The following is a 23381-nucleotide window of genomic DNA, read 5'->3' as shown; positions in this document are numbered from 1 at the left end:
TAATTTTTTTTCACACTGACCAGATCAAGTGTTGCACTTGACGAATTAAGATGTCATAATTAAGGCACCGATGACATCATCATTAACATATCTTATAACCTCCGCCATCTTCGAAGATGGATGGAGGTTACTGTTTTCACCCCTTTCTGTTTGTTTGTTTGTTTGTTTGTTTGTGAACAGTGTTATGGAAAAACTCCTCGACGGATTTCGACGAAACTTGGTGGGGGGGTGAGGTATGGTCCAAGGATCATGCCATTAAATTTTGGACTTGGTTCCCCCCCCCCAAAAAAAAAATTAGAGAAAAAAAAATTTTTTTTTTTGCATTTCTCCGTTTTAAGTGATTTCCAACCCCCCCAAAAATTTTTTTTTACCTCCCCCGCCAAAAAAAATAGAGAATTTTTTTTTGCATTTCTACATGTTTTAAGTGATTTCCAACCCCCCAAAAAAAATTGTTCCCCCCCCCCAAAAAAAATTGTGAGAGAATTTTTTTTTTGTATTTCTACATGTTTTAAGTGCATTCCAACCCTGCCCCCAAAAAATTGTTACCCCCCCAAAAAAATTGTTACCCCCCAAAAAAAGAAAACCTTTTTTTTGCATTTCTACATGTTTTAAGTGATTTCCAACCCCCCCACCCCCCAAAAATGGAGAAAAGAACTATAACTCTGTCAGCACTGTTGACATATTTAATGAATAAGATATAAGGTTCACTTGAGTGACCCAGCAGTATTGGCGGCGGAGGTTTTGCACTCCCGAGTACTCCCCCTCGAGTTCCCAATGGGGAGTACATTACAATGAGCCATGTTTCAATATTTTCCATGGAGTGGTTTCGGAGATGAGGAAAAGTTTTTCAGTTTTACCAAGATGGCACCTGTACCACGTGACATATGACATCATAATTATCATTGAAAAATATACAGGAGGAGGCGCTCCAATGGTGAAAATTGTGTCAATTGAACCAACAATTGCAGAGAATTTTTTTTTCATAATTTATCAAATCAAGCGTTGTACTTATCGAATTATGGCTCCAAAATGAAGACAGCGATGACATCATCATTAACACATCTTATATATATATATATATATATATATATATATATAATTTTTTTTGCGAAGTAGCAAACGGACCCAAATACAATACCCTGTCCTTCAGCGAGGGCAATCAGAGCGTCGCATCATCGCGTCACAATAGACTGATCGATGTGCGACGTGACATCGACGTTGAGGTAACTTTTCATTTCATCGTGACGTCATCACGTAATCCCGCCTACGCGACGTCGCGGCGATGGCGGCGTAGACCAGTGAGCCCAGGCGCGGCTCGTCCTGCGCCTTTTGTGACAGGAAATTGATCGTTTTCGCATTTGTTTTGAATTAGAACTGCTCTCTCCCCCCGTGTTTTGTGAGGTATTTTTTTATTTTCTTTGATAATTCTCAGTACGGACATAGTTCAGAATTTCAGCTTTATTCGAACACAAATTTTTATCAATGGATGAGTGGGACTTCTTCTTTTGAGTGGTGGAATCGACCTTTAGCGTTCTTCACCATCTGCCATTGTCCCTGTCCCTTTGCGACCCTGCTCTTCTGCATCCGTGATATATCCCCGAGCCCTCCCCCTTCATTGTCCGCCCGCTGGTTACTATGAGATTTCTTCGCCTCCGCAATCGATCCATCGTTGCCGTGCTCTTTCTCTTCTCACTCTCATCCTCCTTCCTTTACTTCATCTACGTCGCACCTGGACTCGGTAAGTCAAGCACGGAATCAGCCGCGATTCCACATCACGGATTAATTATCATAACACTCCACCATTAACACCCACTCGGGAGTCTTCACGACCCGGTACCTGAAAACTATTACTCATTAATTTACAAAATACTTCCGCTTCCAGTTAGGTCTCTTCTTCATATCCGGTCCCTCAATGCCAACCTGTTCGGTTGCTCTGATTCTTTCGCACCCTTCCCCTCATCATAACCCCACTCTTGCTACAACATTGCCTTGTTCATCACCGCCGCCGCCACAACCCCACCTCTCTTCCACCCCCCCCAGCATAACCCACCTCGCTCCCCCCACCCCAGCACATCCCCACCTCGCTTACCCTCTCCCAGCACAACCCCACCTCGCTTACCCTCTCCCATCACAACCCCACCTCGCTTACCCTCTCCCAGCACAACCCCACCTCGCTTACCCTCTCCCAGCACAACCCCACCTCGCTTACCCTCTCCCAGCACAACCCCACCTCGCTTACCCTCTCCCAGCACAACCCCACCTCGCTTACCCTCTCCCAGCACAACCCCACCTCGCTTACCCTCTCCCAGCACAACCCCACCTCGCTTACTCTCTCCCAGCACAACCCCACCTCGCTTACCCTCTCCCAGCACAACCCCACCTCACTCCCCCCAGCACAACCCCACCTCTTCCCCCCCCCCCAGCATAACCCACCGCGCCCCCCAGCACATCCCCACCTTGCTTACCTTCTCCCAGCAGAACCCCACCTCGCTTACCCTCTCCCAGCACAACCCCACCTCGCTTACCCTCTCCCTGCACAACCCCACCTCGCTTACCCTCTCCCAGCACAACCCCACCTCGCTACCCTCTCCAAGCACAACCCCACCTCGCTTACCCTCTCCCAGCACAACCCCACCTCGCCACCCTCTCCCAGCACAACCCCACCTCGCTTACCCTCTCCCAGCACAACCCCACCTCGCTTACCCTCTCCCAGCACAACCCCACCTCGCTTACCCTCTCCCAGCACAACCCCACCTCACTCCCCCCCAGCACAACCCCACCTCTTCCCCCCCAAGCACATTCCCACCTCGCTACCCTCTCCCAGCACAACCCCACCTAGCTTACCCTCTCCCAGCACAACCCTACCTAGCTTACCCTCTCCCAGCACAACCCCACCTTGCTTACCCTCTCCCAGCACAACCCCACCTCGCTTAACCTCTCCCAGCACAACCCCACCTCGCTTACCCTCTCCCAGCACAACCCCACCTCGCTTACCCTCTCCCAGCACAACCCCACCTCGCTTATCCTCTCCCAGCACAACCCCACCTCGCTTACCCTCTCCCAGCACAACCCCACCTCGCTTACCCTCTCCCAGCACAACCCCACCTCGCTACCCTCTCCCAGCACAACCCCACCTCGCTTACCCTCTCCCAGCACAACGCCACCTCGCTTACCCTCTCCCAGCACAACCCCACCTCGCTTACCCTCTCCCAGCACAACCCCACCTCGCTTACCCACTCCCAGCACAACCCCACCTCGCTTACCCTCTCCCAGCACAACCCCACCTCGCTTACCCTCTCCCAGCACAACCCCACCTCGCTTACCCTCTCCCAGCACAACCCCACCTCGCTTACCCTCTCCCAGCACAACCCCACCTCCCTTCCCCTCTCCCCGCACAACCCCACCTCGCTACCCTCTCCCAGCACAACCCCACCTCGCTTACCCTCTCCCAGCACAACCCCACCTCGCTCACCCTCTCCCAGCACAACCCCACCTCGCTTACCCTCTCCCAGCACAACCCCACCTCGCTTACCCTCTCCCAGCACAACCCCACCTCGCTTACCCTCTCCCAGCACAACCCCACTTCGCTTACCCTCTCCCAGCACAACCCCACCTCGCTTACCCTCTCCCAGCACAACCCCACCTTGCTTACCCTCTCCCAGCACAACCCCACCTCACTCCCCCCCCAGCACAACCCCACCTCTTCCCCCCCCCCAAGCACATCCCCACCTTGCTTATCCTCTCCCAGCACAACCCCACCTTGCTTATCCTCTCCCAGCACAACCCCACCTCGCTTAACCTCTCCCAGCACAACCCCACCTCTCTTCCACCCCCCAGCATAACCCACCTCGCCCCCCAGCACATCCCCACCTCGCTTACCCTCTCCCAGCACAACCCCACCTCGCTTACCCTCTCCCAGCACAACCCCACCTCGCTTTATCCTCTCCCAGCACAACCCCACCTCGCTTACCCTCTCCCAGCACAACCCCACCTCGCTTACCCTCTCCCAGCACAACCCCACCTCGCTTACCCTCTCCCAGCACAACCCCACCTCGCTTACCCTCTCCCAGCACAACCCCACCTCGCTTACCCTCTCCCAGCACAACCCCACCTCGCTTACCCTCTCCCAGCACAACCCCACCTCGCTTACCCTCTCCCAGCACAACCCCACCTCGCTTACCCTCTCCCAGCACAACCCCACCTCGCTTACCCTCTCCCAGCACAACCCCACCTCGCTTACCCTCTCCCAGCACAACCCCACCTCGCTTACCCTCTCCCAGCACAACCCCACCTCGCTTACCCTCTCCCAGCACAACCCCACCTCGCTTACCCTCTCCCTGCACAACCCCACCTCGCTTACCCTCTCCCAGCACAACCCCACCTCGCTACCCTCTCCCAGCACAACCCCACCTCGCTTACCCTCTCCCAGCACAACCCCACCTCGCTACCCTCTCCCAGCACAACCCCACCTCGCTTACCCTCTCCCAGCACAACCCCACCTCGCTTACCCTCTCCCAGCACAACCCCACCTCACTCCCCCCCAGCACAACCCCACCTCTTCCCCCCCCCAAGCACATTCCCACCTCGCTTACCCTCTCCCAGCACAACCCCACCTAGCTTACCCTCTCCCAGCACAACCCTACCTAGCTTACCCTCTCCCAGCACAACCCCACCTTGCTTACCCTCTCCCAGCACAACCCCACCTCGCTAACCTCTCCCAGCACAACCCCACCTCGCTACCCTCTCCCAGCACAACCCCACCTCGCTTACCCTCTCCCAGCACAACCCCACCTCGCTTATCCTCTCCCAGCACAACCCCACCTCGCTTACCCTCTCCCAGCACAACCCCACCTCGCTTACCCTCTCCCATCACAACCCCACCTCACTCCCCCCCCAGCACAACCCCACCTCTTCCCCCCCCAAGCACATCCCCACCTTGCTTATCCTCTCCCAGCACAACCCCACCTTGCTTATCCTCTCCCAGCACAACCCCACCTCGCTTAACCTCTCCCAGCACAACCCCACCTCTCTTCCACCCTCTCCCAGCACAACCCCACCTCGCCCCCTCTCCCAGCACATCCCCACCTCGCTACCCTCTCCCAGCACAACCCCACCTCTTCCCCCCCAAGCACATCCCCACCTCGCTTACCCTCTCCCAGCACAACCCCACCTCGCTTACCCTCTCCCAGCACAACCCCACCTCGCTTACCCTCTCCCAGCACAACCCCACCTCGCTTACCCTCTCCCAGCACAACCCCACCTCGCTACCCTCTCCCAGCACAACCCCACCTCGCTTACCCTCTCCCAGCACAACCCCACCTCGCTTACCCTCTCCCAGCACAACCCCACCTCGCTTACCCTCTCCCAGCACAACCCCACCTTGCTTACCCTCTCCCAGCACAACCCCACCTCACTCCCCCCAGCACAACCCCACCTCTTCCCCCCCCCCCAAGCACATCCCCACCTTGCTTATCCTCTCCCAGCACAACCCCACCTTGCTTATCCTCTCCCAGCACAACCCCACCTCGCTTAACCTCTCCCAGCACAACCCCACCTCTCTTCCACCCCCCAGCATAACCCACCTCGCCCCCCAGCACATCCCCACCTCGCTTACCCTCTCCCAGCACAACCCCACCTCTTCCCCCCCAAGCACATCCCCACCTCGCTTACCCTCTCCCAGCACAACCCCACCTCGCTTACCCTCTCCCAGCACAACCCCACCTCGCTACCCTCTCCCAGCACAACCCCACCTCGCTTACCCTCTCCCAGCACAACCCCACCTCGCTTACCCTCTCCCAGCACAACCCCACCTCACTCCCCCCCAGCACAACCCCACCTCTTCCCCCCCCCCCAAGCACATCCCCACCTCGCTTACCCTCTCCCAGCACAACCCCACTTAGCTTACCCTCTCCCAGCACAACCCCACCTAGCTTACCCTCTCTCAGCACAACCCCACCTAGCTTACCCTCTCCCAGCACAACCCCACCTAGCTTACCCTCTCCCAGCACAACCCCACCTCGCTTACCCTCTCCCAGCACAACCCCACCTCGCTTACCCTCTCCCAGCACAATCCCACCTCGCTTACCCTCTCCCAGCACAACCCCACCTCGCTTACCCTCTCCCAGCACAACCCCACCTCGCTTAACCTCTCCCAGCACAACCCCACCTCGCTTACCCTCTCCCAGCACAACCCCACCTCGCTTACCCTCTCCCATCACAACCCCACCTCACTCCCCCCCAGCACAACCCCACCTCTTCCCCCCCAAGCACATCCCCACCTCGCTTACCCTCTCCCAGCACAACCCCACCTCGCTTACCCTCTCCCAGCACAACCCCACCTAGCTTACCCTCTCCCAGCACAACCCCACCTAGCTTACCCTCTCCCAGCACAACCCCACCTCGCTTACCCTCTCCCAGCACAACCCCACCTCGCTTACCCTCTCCCAGCACAACCCCACCTCGCTTACCCTCTCCCAGCACAACCCCACCTCGCTTACCCTCTCCCAGCACAACCCCACCTCGCTTGCCCTCTCCCAGCACAACCCCACCTCGCCACCCTCTCCCAGCACAACCCCACCTCGCTTACCCTCTCCCTCTCCCAGCACAACCCCACCTCGCTTACCCTCTCCCAGCACAACCCCACCTCGCTTACCCTCTCCCAGCACAACCCCACCTCGCTTACCCTCTCCCAGCACAACCCCACCTCGCTACCCTCTCCCAGCACAACCCCACCTCGCTTACCCTCTCCCAGCACAACCCCACCTCGCTTACCCTCTCCCAGCACAACCCCACCTCGCTTACCCTCTCCCAGCACAACCCCACCTCGCTTACCCTCTCCCAGCACAACCCCACCTCGCTTACCCTCTCCCAGCACAACCCCACCTCGCTTACCCTCTCCCAGCACAACCCCACCTCGCTTACCCTCTCCCAGCACAACCCCACCTCGCTTACCCTCTCCCAGCACAACCCCACCTCGCTTACCCTCTCCCAGCACAACCCCACCTCGCTCCCCCCCAGCATAACCCCGCCTCACTTTCCCCCCGCCACAACCTCACCTCGCTCCCCACCCCCCCAGCACAACTCCCCCACAATGCCCATTTCCACATGACCTCGTCCTCTGTCCCCTTACCCAGATTTTCGCCCTCTTGCCACACTACCCCACCCCAAATTTTTTTCCCATCTCTATACCGCCCTCAATGTCCCCCGCCTACCCCCAATATCCCAACCCCAACGTGCCCCACCCACCTCTGTATGGCCTACTCATCCACTGTATGTCACATTTTCTCTCCCCCCCCCCCATACATTCTCTCCCCACCCCTCCCATACATTCTCCCCACCCCTCCCATACATTTTCTCCCCACCCCTCCCACACATTTTCTCCCCACCCCTCCCATACATTTTCTCCCCATCCCCATACGTCCACAAATATTCCCCTTTGAGACTTTAAAAAAAAAATCTATTTTATTTTCTATTTATTCCACACTTGCTGTGTTTCTTTCCCTTTTGAACATGTGTTGTGGATTATTTGAGGGAAACAACCAAAGCTGTCCCTCCTTGCAGGTTACTGTTTCCTCCCACCCTCTCTCTCCTCCACTCCTGTTTGTTTTGCCATTACTTGAGGTGTTGACCAATAATCCCACTGTGAAGTTATCAATTTCCATCTGCGATTGGAACCTTCGACATGTTCTCAAACTTCGAACACACATTTAATGAACCGTTTGGATTGTTACCTCCGCCACCGAAGGTGAAGCAGTTTGTCTTCACCCCTTTCCGTCTGTCTGTTTGTTTGTTTGTTTGTTTTTGTGTTCAGGATATCTCCAAAAGTTGTGAACGGATCCGGATGAAATTTTGTGGACAGGTGTGACATGGACGAACTGATTAGATTTTGGTGAAGATCCGGATACGGATCTGATTACGAGAATTTTTGATGTGATCCTTCACCATTAAGAGACAGGGCCAAAAACAATATACAGCACGATATCTCAAAAATGTATCGGGCCGATATGTTCTCGTGGTAGAGGTGTGCTCTCTCCCGAGTGCCCTTCCAGTTACTTTTGCCTTTATTTCAATTCCTTCACCCCTTACTCCTTCCCCTCCAAACTGGCTTCCACCCTTCTTATCTATTCCATTCTGCCTTTTATCCATCCCTTGACTGCTCAGGTGTTCAATATTTGGTGCGCCGATATGCAAGCTGTGCATGTACAGACATTAAAGCTGGTTTTGTGTTATTAGGTTGTGAAGTTCCTCATTCCCAGAATGAAGGGTTCATACATTGAAAAACGAGTTTTATTTGCCAGGTGCTCTGTTTTATAAAATCGAAATAAAAATCCTGTTTTTCTATTTGTGATTTGGGCGAGTGCAGATTTTGTCGAACCAACCACAAATGCAAAGCGTGACATTATTGTCATGTTTCATCGTCACAATCGACCCTGTTGCTTGCTTGCTTCCTCCTTCCTGTGACACGTGTGCTGAGTTCTGAAAAGCATGCAGTTTTGTATGTTGTTGTTTGGTTATGCGTGGATAAAGCATGACTTGTCAGAATTTAGGATTTCTGACCAAGCTTATATTGTGTACCTTGAACTGTGCCTCTCTCTGGTGCTCTGCATGAAGGCAGGTTCGGTGTTGCGAGAACAGTCTAATGGAAAGGATTGCACTGAATCGTTCGCCTTTGACTTCAAGACAGTCATCGGGGCAAGGTTTTTGTAATTTGCTCGGTGTGCCTGCAGTAACCCATTCACACTCTGTAAAAACACCATGGGGCCTTTAATGTCCAGTACTGACCATTGCTGGCAGATTGGATTGGTCAATGTTCATCCAATGGATGGGTACACAGTGATGCATCACCCTACCTGTGAAACGCCAAGGGTAGGTAACAGTATATGTCTGGGTCGAGATTCCGACTCAAATTAGACTGCTCAAGCCAAGCGTGTATTCCTTTTTTTAGACTATCCTTCCACCCCATACCAATTAATGCTAGTAAATGGGATACCCAGCTAAACATCCCTCTGATGTATGGCTAACTTTGTTGTGCAACATCCTGTCTGTGAAGCCCCATTCATAGAGTTTATAGTGTGTAACAGACTTCCGACTGAACATCCAATGCATGCACGATGTCGACATCATCCTTTGGGACCAAAGAGCTGTAACCATGGAAACAGCTTGTTTTGGCTGGTGGATAATGTCTTCCTGACTGCAGGGGGGATGAAATTGTCCTTAATTATTTTAGGGAATACAAGCTGTGGCAGTTTATTTTTAAGATGCCAAAGATTTGTTTGGACATCTCCTATGTCTCTCCATTTGCCATTGTTTGATGCCTTTCGTCAATCCCATGGATTCGGAAACTTTGAATCTGTCACCCTGATTGTTCCAATTTTGTTTTTGTGTCCAGTAACATTACAAATGGTATGCATCAGTCGCATACCTGGAAGAACCCATGGCTGTCTGTAATGTTCCGAGAAACAAAAACTTAAAATACAACATACATATGCACTTTCTGTGGTCTGACAGGATGGTGCATAGGTAGTGCACTTACTTTTGAGTTGTCTCATCATTTTAATACTTGGCCCATCTGTAAACTCAAACTGTTGAATTGGTGCTTTACAAGTCATCACAGTGTGCCTTCCCTCGGATGGACGTTAAACTGGATGTTGCATCTACGAGCATTAGCTGGTCAACATTAAAGATCCCACTGTTTTTCGTGAAGTGTTGGAGTGCTTTAATCATCTTTATTAAAAGTCTGTTTAGGTCTGGCCAGCCAGTTCATTAAAGATGTGGGCCAAAAGCTTTCTCCTGGCTAACCACAGAAGAAAATGAGAATATTTGGAGCTGTTGTTGTGACGGTGGTTGCAGTAGTCGTCGTTGTCTCATCCACTCGTATGTGAGATCTTCATCTCCCTGTTCCCCTTTGATCCTCTGTGAATCTGTGAATCAGTTCTTCTGTTAAGCTTCCAAAGATTTCCGTGTGTGTGTGTGTGTGTGTGTGTGTGTGTGTGTGTGTGTGTGTGTGTGTGTGTGTGTGTGTGTGTGTGTGTGTGTGTGTGTGTGTGTGTGTGTGTGTGTGTGTGTGTGTGTGTGTGAGATCTGTGAATTGCATTATGTTTGATGGGGTGGTATACAGCTTTTCTGACATGTGATCATTTATCTTGCCATTTCTGAATGAGTTGTGCAGTATTCCATGCTGTTTGCTGAATTCTTTAAATTTCATGAATATATTTATTTCTTCACGTCAGATTTACTTGTTTGAAAAGAAGTACAATTTATTACGTTGTGCTCTGTCCTCCATTTCCCTCCCCTTATTTTCTTTCTTTCTTTGGTTGTGTATGTACGAGTATTGCTTTTTAGATTTTTTTTTTCCGTGTCCATCTCTGCGTTCCTTTTGAGGTCCAATGATATTGTTCATGCTGTACATCTCTCAACCCAGAAATGATCAAGTTGGTGTTTGATCTGTTGTTCATTCTGTCCAAAAAATGATGATTATTTTCTAATTTCAGATCTGACAGGGATTTGGCCAATGGGGGATATTTGTGTTCTGTCATGTCATATATGCAATGCATTGTGGAAGTATGAATGACAAGCTGCCATAGTTAAAATCAAAACGTTTTATTTTCAGTCACGTGAGTTTTCATAGTTCCAACATGACTTTAAATGAAAGAAATCCAGATGAGTTGAAAGTCAGGTCAGGTATGGGAGCATGTGCCAGAACAGCGCGTCGCTGCGTCCACTTTCCGCCGGTACTCCAGGGGCCTCCGTCTGGCCATCCCCCAGGCAGATGCCAGGCCCATCCCCATCCCTTTGAGATGATGGTCAACCTGCTGCAACCACGAGGCACGTGGTCGGCCCACTGGCCTCCTCCACTCATGAGACTCCCTCGCTGAGAGAATCTGGTGAGCAGGATCAGCGTCAGGAAAACGAGCCACATGTCCATACAGCCGCAACTGACGCTCACGGACTATGCAGGTAACAAATCTCATCCGAGTCTCTCTCAGCAACCGCTCGTTGGACACAAAATCCGACCAGCGATAGCCAAGGATTCTCCGAAAAGATCTGGTACCAAAGGAATTAAGTCTCCGTCTCAGATCCTTGGTCAGAGTCCAAGTCTCGCATCCATAGAGCAAGCCTGGAAGTACCAAGGACCTGAAGACTCGGACTTTCATCCTCCCGCACAGGTACCGGCAGCGCCACACCCCATGATCCAGTGAATCCATGACTCCCCAGGCCCGACCCAGACATCTATTGACCTCTGACTCGCAGCCAGCAGAGACATGAATATCACTGCCAAGGTAAGTGAATCTCTCCACGACCTCAACATCCTCACCACAAACAGACACAGACAGGACAGCAGCATCCAAGATGTCACCGAAAGCCTGGATCTTAGTTTTGACCCAAGAAACCCGTAATCCCAACGGCTCCGACTTCTCATTCAGCACCTCGAGGGCCCCCAAAAGGATGTCTAAAGTCTCCGCAAAGATGACTGCATCATCTGCAAAATCAAGGTCCGAGATCTTGACATTCCCAAACGATGCACCGCAACTTGATCTCTCCGACATCCTCCCTAAAATCCAGTCCATACAAGTGCTGAAAAGTGTGGGGGCCAGTACACACCCCTGACAAACTCCAGTAACAACTGGAAATAAGTCAGAGATGGTACGACCACACTTCACAGCACTCTCAGTACCAGAGTAGAGTTCAGACATCAGATCGATCAGTTTTGGTGGCACCCCACGAAGACCAAGAATCCTCCAGAGGACATCCCGATTCACTGAATCGAACGCTTTACAGAGATCAACATAGGCTGCAAGCAGCCCCTGTCGAAACTCTCGTCTGCGTTCGGTGAGGACACGAAGGGCAACGATACGGGACAGAGAGTTGAAAGGGACAGAGATAACGATTCAATTGAAGCAACGTGGATGGCTTCCAACTGGAAAAGGCGATGCAAAGGAATAACGGCACAAAGTAATGTGACTTCATGGGCTGTCATTGTCAGATTTGGCTGTTAAAGGTGATTGAGGACCTGCTCCCCATGCTGTTCGATTAAACGATAAAGCACCATGTTTTTTTTTTCCAACATTCTAGAAACTGAAACACCCAGAACCATGTAGAAATTTTCTCCATTTCCTGCAACACATTTGGAGAGAGGGAGAGAAATAAAAATAACAATACAAAAGACATGGAAGAAAAAGTACCAGTACCAGCACATGGAACTCATTTTGACCAACGACATCCAAACGGAACTTTTTATAATGGGTCCCAATGAAAACAGAAAACTTCACTTTTCAATTGTATTTTTTTTTAAGGGGAAGAGTCAATAGTCTATTTTGAACACCACCAAAATTGTAGATTCTTGAAGAAAACAAAGTTCAAAACCCATTTTATGTTCACAATCACACTAAAAAATTTTCAAAGTGATTCTCACCGCTAACAGATGGGGCCAAAAATGATTTATCGTATGATATCTCAAATAATTGTGGACGAGTTGTGACAAAACTAGTTTGATGAGTTGGCTCGGTGACGGGGACAAGCCAATTCAAATTTGGTTCAGGTATGGACGCAGATCTGGCCTCTCGGTGGGATCCAAGATGTAAACTGTTCAGCCTGGTGGAGGTACGTGCTCCACCGAGTGCTGTCCTAATTTGTGACTTGTGAAATTGAAGATTCACAAGTACGTATCTTCGTTCCCTCAACATGCTTGTTTGTCTGTTTATCTGTCCATCGCCTACAGGTCGCAATTCCAAACAGATCTTCACGAAATTCAACCAACAATCGAGATAGTCAAAAGCTGGAAATGTTTTTTTTAGGTCAATCGGTCAAAAGGTCAGGGTCCCTTAAATGGTCAATTTTCATCTGATTGACTTGATGTATATATATATATATATATATATATATATATATATATATATATATATATATATATATATATATATATATATATATACACACACACATACACACACACACACATACACACACACACACATACTGTGGAATGCCTATAAAAGTGAGTGTTTATTTATATATGCTTTCGAAACTGCTGAACCAAATCCAACCAAATTTTGCATGTTGCCTTAAGGTACCCCAACTATGGTTTCTGTCTGCGTAGCATATCTGAGGGGGTGGGGGAAGACACAATTCCCTGCATTTAAATGTGTATTGTATAGCACCACCCAGTGGTAGCTGGTATTACAAATAATTATAATCTTGTATGAAGAAAGTTTTAACAACTTAAAAATATGCATTACAGTGATGTTGCAATCTGAGTGAGAATCATTCAAAATGTTTCATTTCACTCATTTTAAGCAGAGGTTGAAACCATGCAGGTGAGCCACAATCAGGGTTCCAATTATACATAAAACATGTTCTCGGGTCAGCACACAAAATGTGGACTTAAGTAAAATATGTTTCATGGTAGGTTAAATACTTTATGGAGATAACATATCACCGACAACCATTTCTAAAGTTGAACGTTGCTGGACATATCAATATATCATGTATAAATGAACAGATTTCCATTGTTGTAAAGGAAAGCTGTTTGTTGTAGAATAGAAATACCTATTTAGTTTTATTATTATTATTATGTATATACTTTGTCATTTGTATGAATTCCATTTCTCTGCTTTATTTTGCAGATTTCAGCAAAATAATTGGTCGTCACTGGCCAAGTTGCAGAAAGTTTCCAAAATTGTTTTTGTGGTGAATTTCACTTTAATTCAATGATATGCATTCACTTGTGGCACTTTTTAAAAAAAAAGACTCGCTGCATATGTTTGTGTACAAAATGTGTATAACTGTTGCATATTTTAGTCCCGCAAGGCCTGTTGCTGATTTGATGTAATCTATTGAATAATGATGTCTTGATAACGACACCCATTTGTCACAAACTTCATATAGTGTCCGTAACAGCACATTGCCATCTAAGTCGTTATGTTTAGGACCTGGTACACATAAAAGACCACCAATCGCTAACCTCCCTCAGCCCATAGCATTTAGAAAGACTAGCATATACCCGTGCTCCGCACTGAGTTGAATGGGTGGCAAAAGGTGGATGAGGCATAATAGTTGATGTTCTGGGAAGCTGGGGAGGGTGTCATTGGGGTTGTGATGCACTATGGTTACCTTTCCTTAGTTTTCTGAAGGACCTCCCTGTAGATGACATTTTGGGTGAGTGTCTTGTAGCTGAATAGTCCTTGTGAGGAATTATTGTCCACTTTGATAGATATATAGGAGTAACCTCTTGCACTTGAAAATGCAACATATAGTTGGCCATGGGAGAACACGGGCTGGGAGGTATATTCTGAGTTTGTCAAATGTTTGGCCCTGGGATTTGTTTATGGTCATCGAGTATGCGAGTCTGACTGGAAATTGCATCCTCTGCAGTGTGACTGGAAGGTTGGTGTCTTATGGGGCAAGTTTAACATGAGGTGGGCCTAGCCCTAGACTGAACAGGAGCAGTGGAGGTTGACTGAGAATCAGAATGCAAATTTCAATGAACGGCACTTTTTGGCGCACATCCGACGATCGAACACCACTTGGACGCTTTAATTTGAAGATCACACACGCAAGACACAACACAGGTAATGATGGCGGTTGAGAAACGTCAAATTACGCGCAGACGTTAACAGAAATAATATATTTTTTAAAATAAATCTTTAGTTTGAATACAATGTTTCTTGTTACATTTTTTGTGTCAAATTCACCTTCTGAGGAAGTCAGCATGTGCAGAAGAGGGTTTTACATTGCAGACGCTGTTTTCTAGGAGTGGCATTACGCCTCTCGGTGGTAACAGTCTGTCGACGACAGACGTGATGACGTCGGCGAATGACCGATGATGTCATGACGGAATTACGCCTCTCAGCGGTTACGTCGCACGTCGCCATGCAAACAAACATAAAAAATAGAATATCACCCAAAATTCCCAAGCGTGTCTGTCTGGCACGATCTCACATAGCCCATGCTGTTCAATAGACCACAGAGCACCCGCATACCGAAAGTGGCGACAATCCGTCCAGCAGTTTTGGAGGAGATGCGTCAAATTACATGCAGACGTTAACAGAAATAATATATAGATAACTAAAAAAAAAACTTTTTTTTTCCAATATATATATATATATATATATGTATGTATATATATATATAAATATATATAAATATATATATATATATATATATATATATATATATATATATATATATATATATATATATATATTTGGATTGTCCTGTCCATAACATGTTCTTAATTTTCATAATAGCTTAATTTCCAATACCGTTAGGCATATGTAGATATGTATGTATGTCTGTTCTGCAATTACAACAACTCGCATCCGTTGAAGACAAAGTCTTCGATATCCCCCGCCATAGTAAATGAGGACAAGTAGCAAAAGGCACCAGTTCAATTTATTCCTGATGTGTGTACCAAATTTCATAAAGAAATAGTTAATAGTTTTGCAACTATGCTCTGGGAACAAAGGTTAACCTCAATTATTTCTTAATACGCAACTTGTTTCCATGGAAAGTGACAGAATTTTTTGGGGGGGAAATCTCTAAATAAAATATCAAAAGCCACCAGTTCACCACTTGCTTGATATGTCTACCAAAAATCGTAAATATATCTTGAGGGGATTTGTAGTTAAGCTCCGGAAACGAAATGTGATGGACGGATGGACGGACGGAACCCATTTCTATATCCCCCGCCAACTTCGTTGCTGCCTGTCTGTGAGAAGAATGAGAGATGTCACAGCAGAGAGTGGAGTAATCAGTAAAGCAATAAAGAGTATTTTCTAGAGTCAGTGAGATCATTGATGAAGATTAGGAATAAGATGGGTCTGAGAACCTTTTCCTTGTAGTACTCCAGCCTTGACAGGGAGAGGAGATTAAAGGATTTCATTGAGAGCCACATGCTGTCTCTGAGGGGGGAGGAGGTCAGTAATCCAAGAGTGGAGTTGGTCTTGGATTCCATAGGCAATTTGGAGAGCAAGGCAGGATGCCAGACTGTATCAAAAGCTCGAGATATGTCCAGAGAGACGGCCCTGATCTCATGTCTGATAGTGAGAGCTTCCACCATTGTTCAGAGTGCAGAAATGCCATATCCAAGGTCGAGTGACCATGTTTGAATCCGAATTGATGATCTGAGATAAGGCTGTTAGAGAAAAGGAATGAGTTTGTCAACTGTAATGATGGATTCCATGACCTTGCTTATGATTGGAAGTACAGTTAGCTAATTGGGCTGAGTTAAGGTGTTCTGTTTTTACATCTCTTTCATGTGATGCTGGTTGATTTCCAATTTTTTTGCTGGATATTGACGACCAGTCCTGAAGAGTTTAAAGCAAAAAATGTGAATACACGAAGCACGAATGTCTGAGCAGGTCACACTTTATGACTCGCGAATATGTCCACGAATAGCGAATCCGTGACTAGCATCGTACACAAATGGACAATTTAATGAACAGTTGCAGTGGTATTTACCAAAACGTAGTGTCGAGCTTGTTTGTTGGGATGGAGGAGGTACAGATGTGCAGTGGCTGGGTTACAGGAAGGGAGATCAGGACTGCTCAGATAATTTGTGGGCTTGGAAGGCGAAAGGGAGGTTAGCCCAGAGCAATACGGAGCTATCCCCTCGTCCTGATCGGGCTTTTGGGTGAGTCGCGCGGTGATTCTGGAATCGAGACACCTCAGATCGAGCTATCGAGAATCTGGAGCAGAGAAGTCGTCACATCACCCAGGTGCTGTGAGATTGTGCGATCAGAGCACCGGGGAAATACAGATGAATTTTGTGTTGAGAGAACCAAGAAGGCTAATTGTGGACAAATGTGTAGCTGGTTTAAAATACTGTACCTTTATGTGATCTCAGACATGTTGAAAAACTATTTACATTCCTCATTTATCCAGAAGGTCATCCCACAAAGTAATTAAAATAATATGCACAAAACACCTCATTAATATTCATAACCCTGGAAGTACTGGAGTTAACACTACATATTGTTATGACTGACAGTTTTCATAACTACTGTAGTTGACTTTTCTTTGTCTTCTACTCCAAATATGCTTATCTCTGATTGAAGGAAAGAAAAATGGGGAAATGAGCCAATTTGATTTGTACTCCATATCGGGTGACTGTCTATTAATTACATGCTATTAGAACGTACGTTTAGACCCCTAAAGACATTTAAGACTTTTAATATTTTTATGACCCTTTGACTCTTGACCTTTTACATCCTATTACATCTTACATCCTGAACTATTTTTGGAACATACCCTTTAGACCCTTTCTGACCCCTTTGGACTCCTTTAGACCCTAGCTACTATTGGAAAATACTACGTAGACCCATGTAAACCCCTGTACAACTCTTTACAACTCCGTAGACCCTGTTGATCTCATTGCCACTCGAGCCCCGTTAGACGCACACCACACAAACTTCTGTGGTCTTCTTAGAATATACAGACTATACTTTTTTCAGTTGGTAATGTGCAATCTCCACTTACCCAGAGGGTCGGTACTCTGCTCGTTTGAACAGAATTTGCATATTGGGTCACTGAATTGTTCCACCAATCAAAACCGAGAAGCATATTATTTTTGAGGTCAAAAGCTAAAAGGGTCAAAGGTCATTGTGGCATAAAATTATCTATTTTCATCCTATTTGAAATTTGAACAGGTTTTGCATATTGGGTCACAGAATTCGATCAGCAAAAATCAAAACGAATCATTCAGCTGTTTTGACATGTCAACGGTTTCCACGACAATTTCCCCCCATTATCATCAAATTGGACTTTTTTGACTTTATTACCATACCTCTAATGTTTCAATGTCAATTGAAACTTGTACAGCTTATTTGTACATACAGTACATGTCATGCATGTGTAAATCTGGTCAAAATTTGTCAAAGGTCATGGTCAATGCCATCCAAAACATGTAAAGCATCGATTAGGCCGCAACTGGAATATGTATCGGCCAAAATTGTTATGCATAACAAAATCATGTAAAACACTTTCTCGGTGATATTTTAGAAATTGCCAAATTGCTGTTTCCATGGCAACTATTGTTCATTTGGATTTCGCAAATATCGTGCTATGTACGACATCTTTCTTATTACTTGACGAAATCTACGATTTTGTCAAGTATGTTGGTCGGTTCAGTTTGTGAGTTTGTTTGTGTACGTCTCGCTCTGCAGGTCGCATTTCGAGTCGGAATGTCATGGAACTTCACCAATGGACTTATTGGCCACCAGAATAGAACCCTATAACTTTTGGCATGTCAAGGTCAAAGGTCAAGGTCAGGAAAAATTCCTAAAAATCACGAAAATCCATATCTTTTAGCATGGGCCGATTTTCAAAAATTCATGTCTCCGCCAAATCTTAATGGATTTCCTTTCAGATTTTAAACACGGACGTCGGAGGGAGTATCTTTGACTGGATGAATTTCGTCAAGTCCTGGCCCTATGGGCCATTTTTGTTGGTTTGTCTGTCTGTTTGTGAGTAGGATATTTAAGCTTGGTGTTGACTTAATGGTTCAGGTGGCAGGCTTAAAATCTTAGGTTGATGCAATGGTATTGACAAGTGTTGTACCAGTAATGCAATCGTTGATTTTTTTTTGGCCTGGTGGTACATTCTATAATTACTAACTCTGTCTCTGTCTCTGAGCACATGCTGCATGCTTTTGTTTTCGTGACATCATGCATCTTCCCCATTGAATGTGTGATTATTTTTCTCAAGATGTATGAAGGTGAAGGTACTGAAGGTATGGATTGATCCCTTATGCAGTGTCTTCTTGTGGTGGTTGGCTACCATTGTGCAGGCTTTTATGGGCCTAACGTCTTCCTCCTGCATTGAAGTTCCTTGTAAGGGAACTCATGTCCTTTCTATAATTCATGAACCGGTGTGTATTTATCACGCTACGACTCCGACAGTTCTTCAATTAGTGTGCAGGGGTGTGTTTTATCCTTGCTAATGGTCATGGGAGGGGTGGGAACGACGACACCAATTCTTGATGTAAATGTGTATCGTGTCGCGTCACCTCCAAGTGTGGGAGGGTATTAAAAGTCCTCACCATTTACAGTACTGTATTCCTGTCTCCATGTTTTCCAGTGCAGCGAGGTGCTTTGAATTGCATTCCTTTGGCATGTTTTGCTTCATGCATGTAACCCGGGGTTTTTTTTTTCGGGAGCGATTGAGGCAGCTGTCAGTTGCCTATACACCGCCCAAATAAAGGTATGTCAGAAGAACCTTTTGCATGCTTGGAACAAGATCTCCCGATCTCCTGTAGATCAGGTACTCTGCTAGTTATCATTAAACCATTGAAGCGTACTGTTTTGTATTCCTGCGGTTTCTCGTCAATTTGTCTCTCTTGATATTATATCCATATATAGTCCCTACTGCACTGCGTGCTCTCTGAACCCTATGAAATTACATGTGAGAGTTTGACATTTACTTTCTTTTGAAAGTGGGTAGTGAACAAAATACATTTGCATTTACAAATGTGATTGGGAAGTTCTGGCTGGCGTGAAGCAGCCATACGGTTATGAAAATGGGAATTTATATTTTATTGTGATGCTTTGCTTTAAGTGGAATAATTGATGATTGAATGTAATTGTTGCTGTTATATATGACTTGGAATTTTTAGTAATATACTAGACGACTCGTGAACCTGTAGTAGGATCAAAATATGAAAAAAACAGCCTAACCTCAAAAAAATTGCAAGAAAACGTTTTATCATGTTTTTCTGTAGTACTTGGTCCAGAGAACAACATATCAAAAGTTGGCTGAAATCGGACCATCAGAAAGCGTCAAACTTTGAGGTTAAAAAAGATGGCTGCCACTATTAAAAAGTGCCTCATTTCTTCTCATATCCCATCATCTTAGCTGTTCTTACACATATAAGTGTAAAAATAAATAGTTTAAAACTGTTCAAACCAGTATCTCAGTGAATTCGCCATTCTATATTGAACATTGCATACCCAAGTGACGTCATGAGGTAATCTATGACGTCATGACATGACTTTTTATTATTTCACAATTATGTGGCAAATTGATCATGATGAAGATTTTAGATGGTATTACTGAAGGCATGTAAGTTCATTAATTCTTCCTGATCAAGCACCTATAGTTACAGTGCTGCCATCTACAAACATCTTCAGAATATTAAGACAAAGGATTCCAATCAGCTTCAGATTTTTCCAAATTTCACTTCCATCAAAATGTTGAATTATGATATAGAAAATGACAATATGTTTCAAAACTAAAGATCACACAGGTAAGATTTTTAAAAAAGCTTTCAATGGCTATTTTTCCCATTAGACAGTCATTCAGTTTGACTTCAATTAACTCTGGTGAGGCCATGTGCATTTCTTGTGTAGGCGTACATGGTGTAAACTATATGTAGGGCAGAGAGCATTGATGAAGTACGAACTTTCGCCATATCCACCCTCCTTGTTCGAAGCTAAACATCAACTACGGAAACCAGACAAACCTGCGCTTTGAGGCTATACGGAACCATGCTGTGTCCGTGGATGATGGTGTCCTTCAGTCTATTCCCAAGACAGATCACGTCTTAGATGGAGGTTCCCTTCTACATCGCTTGAAATGGACAGAAGGAAGTACTGACAGTTCAATTGCCGATTATTATGCATCTTTTACAGTGGAACTGTATGGAAAAGCCACTGTGGTATTCGATGGATATGAGGGACCAAGCACAAAGAACAACACCCACCAGCGACGGAAGACAACAACTGTGAGAAACGCTGTCAACATTATAGAGACAACGAAATTTGTGGGGAAGAATGATTTCCTTTCCAATGAAAAGAACAAAAAGTCACTAATTGATATGATATTAGCATGCCTGAAGCAAAAAGGCTGCCATGTTGTCCAGGCAGAGGGGGATGCAGATGTCGATATAGTGAAAGCAGCTGTCACAATGTCCACTTTCAAATCAACTACGCTTATCGGAGAAGATACAGATCTTCTAATATTGCTTCTATATCATGGGAAAATGGATAGTAAAGAACTTTACTTTCGGTCAGACAAAGGGAAACCAAATGTCTACAATATAAAGGTTTTGAAGCAGTTACTCGGAGATGATGTTTGTACTGACTTGTTGTTTGCCCATGCCTTTACTGGATGTGATACTACTTTTATAATCTTTGGGGTTGGGAAAAAATCAGTGTTCCAAAAACTCATCAAAGGTGATTGTCTTGCATTCTTGTTCAAAGATTTTCTGTGCTCCAAATACGGATCAAGATGCTGTAGAAAGTGCTGGCTGCAAGGCATTGGTGTCATTGTTTAATGGGAAAATGTCTGATTCTAGCATCATTGTGATAGTTACCTCTGCAAAAAAGTGGTGACAGCAAAGACATTCGTAATGCCAGAGAGATTGCCCCCCACAACTTCAGCCACAAAACAGCACTCAAGACGAACTTATTTTCAAGTCATGGTATAGATGGGCCGGAGTGATAACATAGACATTACAAAATGGCGCTGGGACATTCAAGGGAACAAACTCACACCAGTAATGATGGACAACAACCCTGCTCCTGATATTCTGCTAAAAATGATTCACTGCAACTGCTCGGCTGGATGCAACACACTTAGATGTAGTTGTAAGAAGTACGGACTTGAGTGCACAAGGGCTTGTGGACCTTGCCAAGATGGAAACTGTGAAAATATGAACCATGCACCCATTTTAGATGAAAATGAGGACGAATATGCTTACTTTTTTTTTGCTAAAGCAGTAATGGGTGTCCCAACTAGAATGTCTTCCTTGGTACCAACTACCCAGGTATTTCAAGGAAATTGAACACATTGGTCTCCATGGCTGTTGTTTTTGTGTGTATAAGACTGCGCCTTAGTAAAAGGTATGGTTGTGGCATCACGATCTTGGCATCATCGTTGAATTTATGATGTCATCAAACAGGATGAAAACTATTTTTGTGAACATGTTTTCATAAATTTGGAAGTTACCATGAAATCACATAAAATTGCATCATGACGTCATGAATTACGTTCTGACACAATGAATGACATCATGATGCGCCTTTGGGACACTCCCAGCAACCTCACAAGTTTTGCTACTTGTAAGATAATTTTTATCGTTAATTGTCACTTTTAAAGTGGTTGAGAACTGTTTATTTCAAAGGTATGCATAGATATTAGGTATTTTGCTGTAATGGCAGCCATATTTTTTGACGTCATATTTACACCCTTTCTGATGGTCCAATTTTGGCCAACTTTTGATGTTGTTCTCTGGGCCAAACACTGCTGAAAAACACCATAAAACGTTTTCTTGCAATTTTTTTAGGGTTAGTCTGCATATTGACCCTACTACTGTTGGGTTCCCGTTGTGACAGCGGTTGATAAAAAAAAAGATAGCTCCAGCGAGCTGTACCTCTGAGGTTGTTTGCATTGATCAAATACTCCCAGAGTACTTGACGGAATCGGCCATTGATTTTATAATAATTTTTTTCGTTGCCCGATTTGAACGAAACTTGATATTGCGCGTCAATGTGGAAAAAAACATGGAGAAAATACGAATAAATTATTGTGCGTAATTTTCTAAACACAATTTTATTTATTAATGAACACTGAAGTATAAGATCAAAATGGCGATGTTTATTTTATGTTTAAAAATAAATCGTTCTTTGTCTATACTAATGTTTGAGATTTTAAAATAAATCATTTCAAGAAAAAAAAGAAGACTGCTCCAGCAAACGATACCGCTGAGGTTGTTTGCATTGATCAAATACTCCCAGAGTACTTAACGGAATCGGCAATTGAATTTTTAACAATTTTTTCCGTTGCCCGATTTGAACGAAACTTGATATTGCGCGTCAATGTGGAAAAAAAAAACATTGAGAAAAGACGAATAAATTATTGTGCGTAATTTTCGAAACACAATTTTATTTATTAATGAACACTGAAGTATAAGATCAAAATGGCAATGTTTATTTTATGCTTAAAAATAAATCGTTCTTTGTCTATACTAAATGTTTGAGATTTTAAAATAAATCATTTCAAAAAAAAAGAAGACTGCTCCAGCGAACGATACCGCTGAGGTTGTTTGCATTGATCAAATTCTCCCGAAGAGTACTTGACTGAATCGGGAATTTATTATTTAATAATTTTTTCGTTTCCCGATTTTTAACGAAACATGATACTACACACCGCAGGCGAATGGTGAGTCAGGTGGCCCTAAAAGTTTTGCGCAATTGTGTACCGTTTTGGCTGTATTTCGGGAACATGCATGCATACATACATGCATACATACATACATGCATACATACATACATACATACATACAAGATGAGAGTTTTAGTAATATATATATATATATATATATATATATATATATATATATATATATATATATATATATATATATATATATAGATGGTATCCATAAA

At 45.4% G+C, this 23381-nt stretch overlaps 1 protein-coding gene across 2 annotated transcripts in view; it reads left to right on the top strand.

The window, feature by feature from the left end:
• Positions 1–1255: 1255 nt before the first annotated feature.
• The window catches only part of B4GALT6 (beta-1,4-galactosyltransferase 6), a 110468-nt gene continuing 88342 nt past the window's right edge, over positions 1256–23381 (top strand). The window contains exon 1 of one of the 2 annotated variants that reach the window (XM_085891908.1): positions 1256–1738. In XM_085891908.1, coding sequence (XP_085748034.1) covers positions 1636–1738 — 103 coding nt within the window. In that variant the 5' untranslated portion in view covers positions 1256–1635. The remainder of the gene's footprint in view (positions 1739–23381) is intronic. The other variant, XM_085891909.1, reaches the window with a different exon arrangement.

The sequence above is a fragment of the Eptatretus burgeri genome, chromosome 8 (genome assembly GCF_056783735.1).
Source record: "Eptatretus burgeri isolate ZD-2024b chromosome 8, Ebu_testis_v1, whole genome shotgun sequence".
Lineage (NCBI taxonomy): Eukaryota > Metazoa > Chordata > Myxini > Myxiniformes > Myxinidae > Eptatretus > Eptatretus burgeri.
This window is presented reverse-complemented; position numbering and strand designations above follow the sequence as displayed.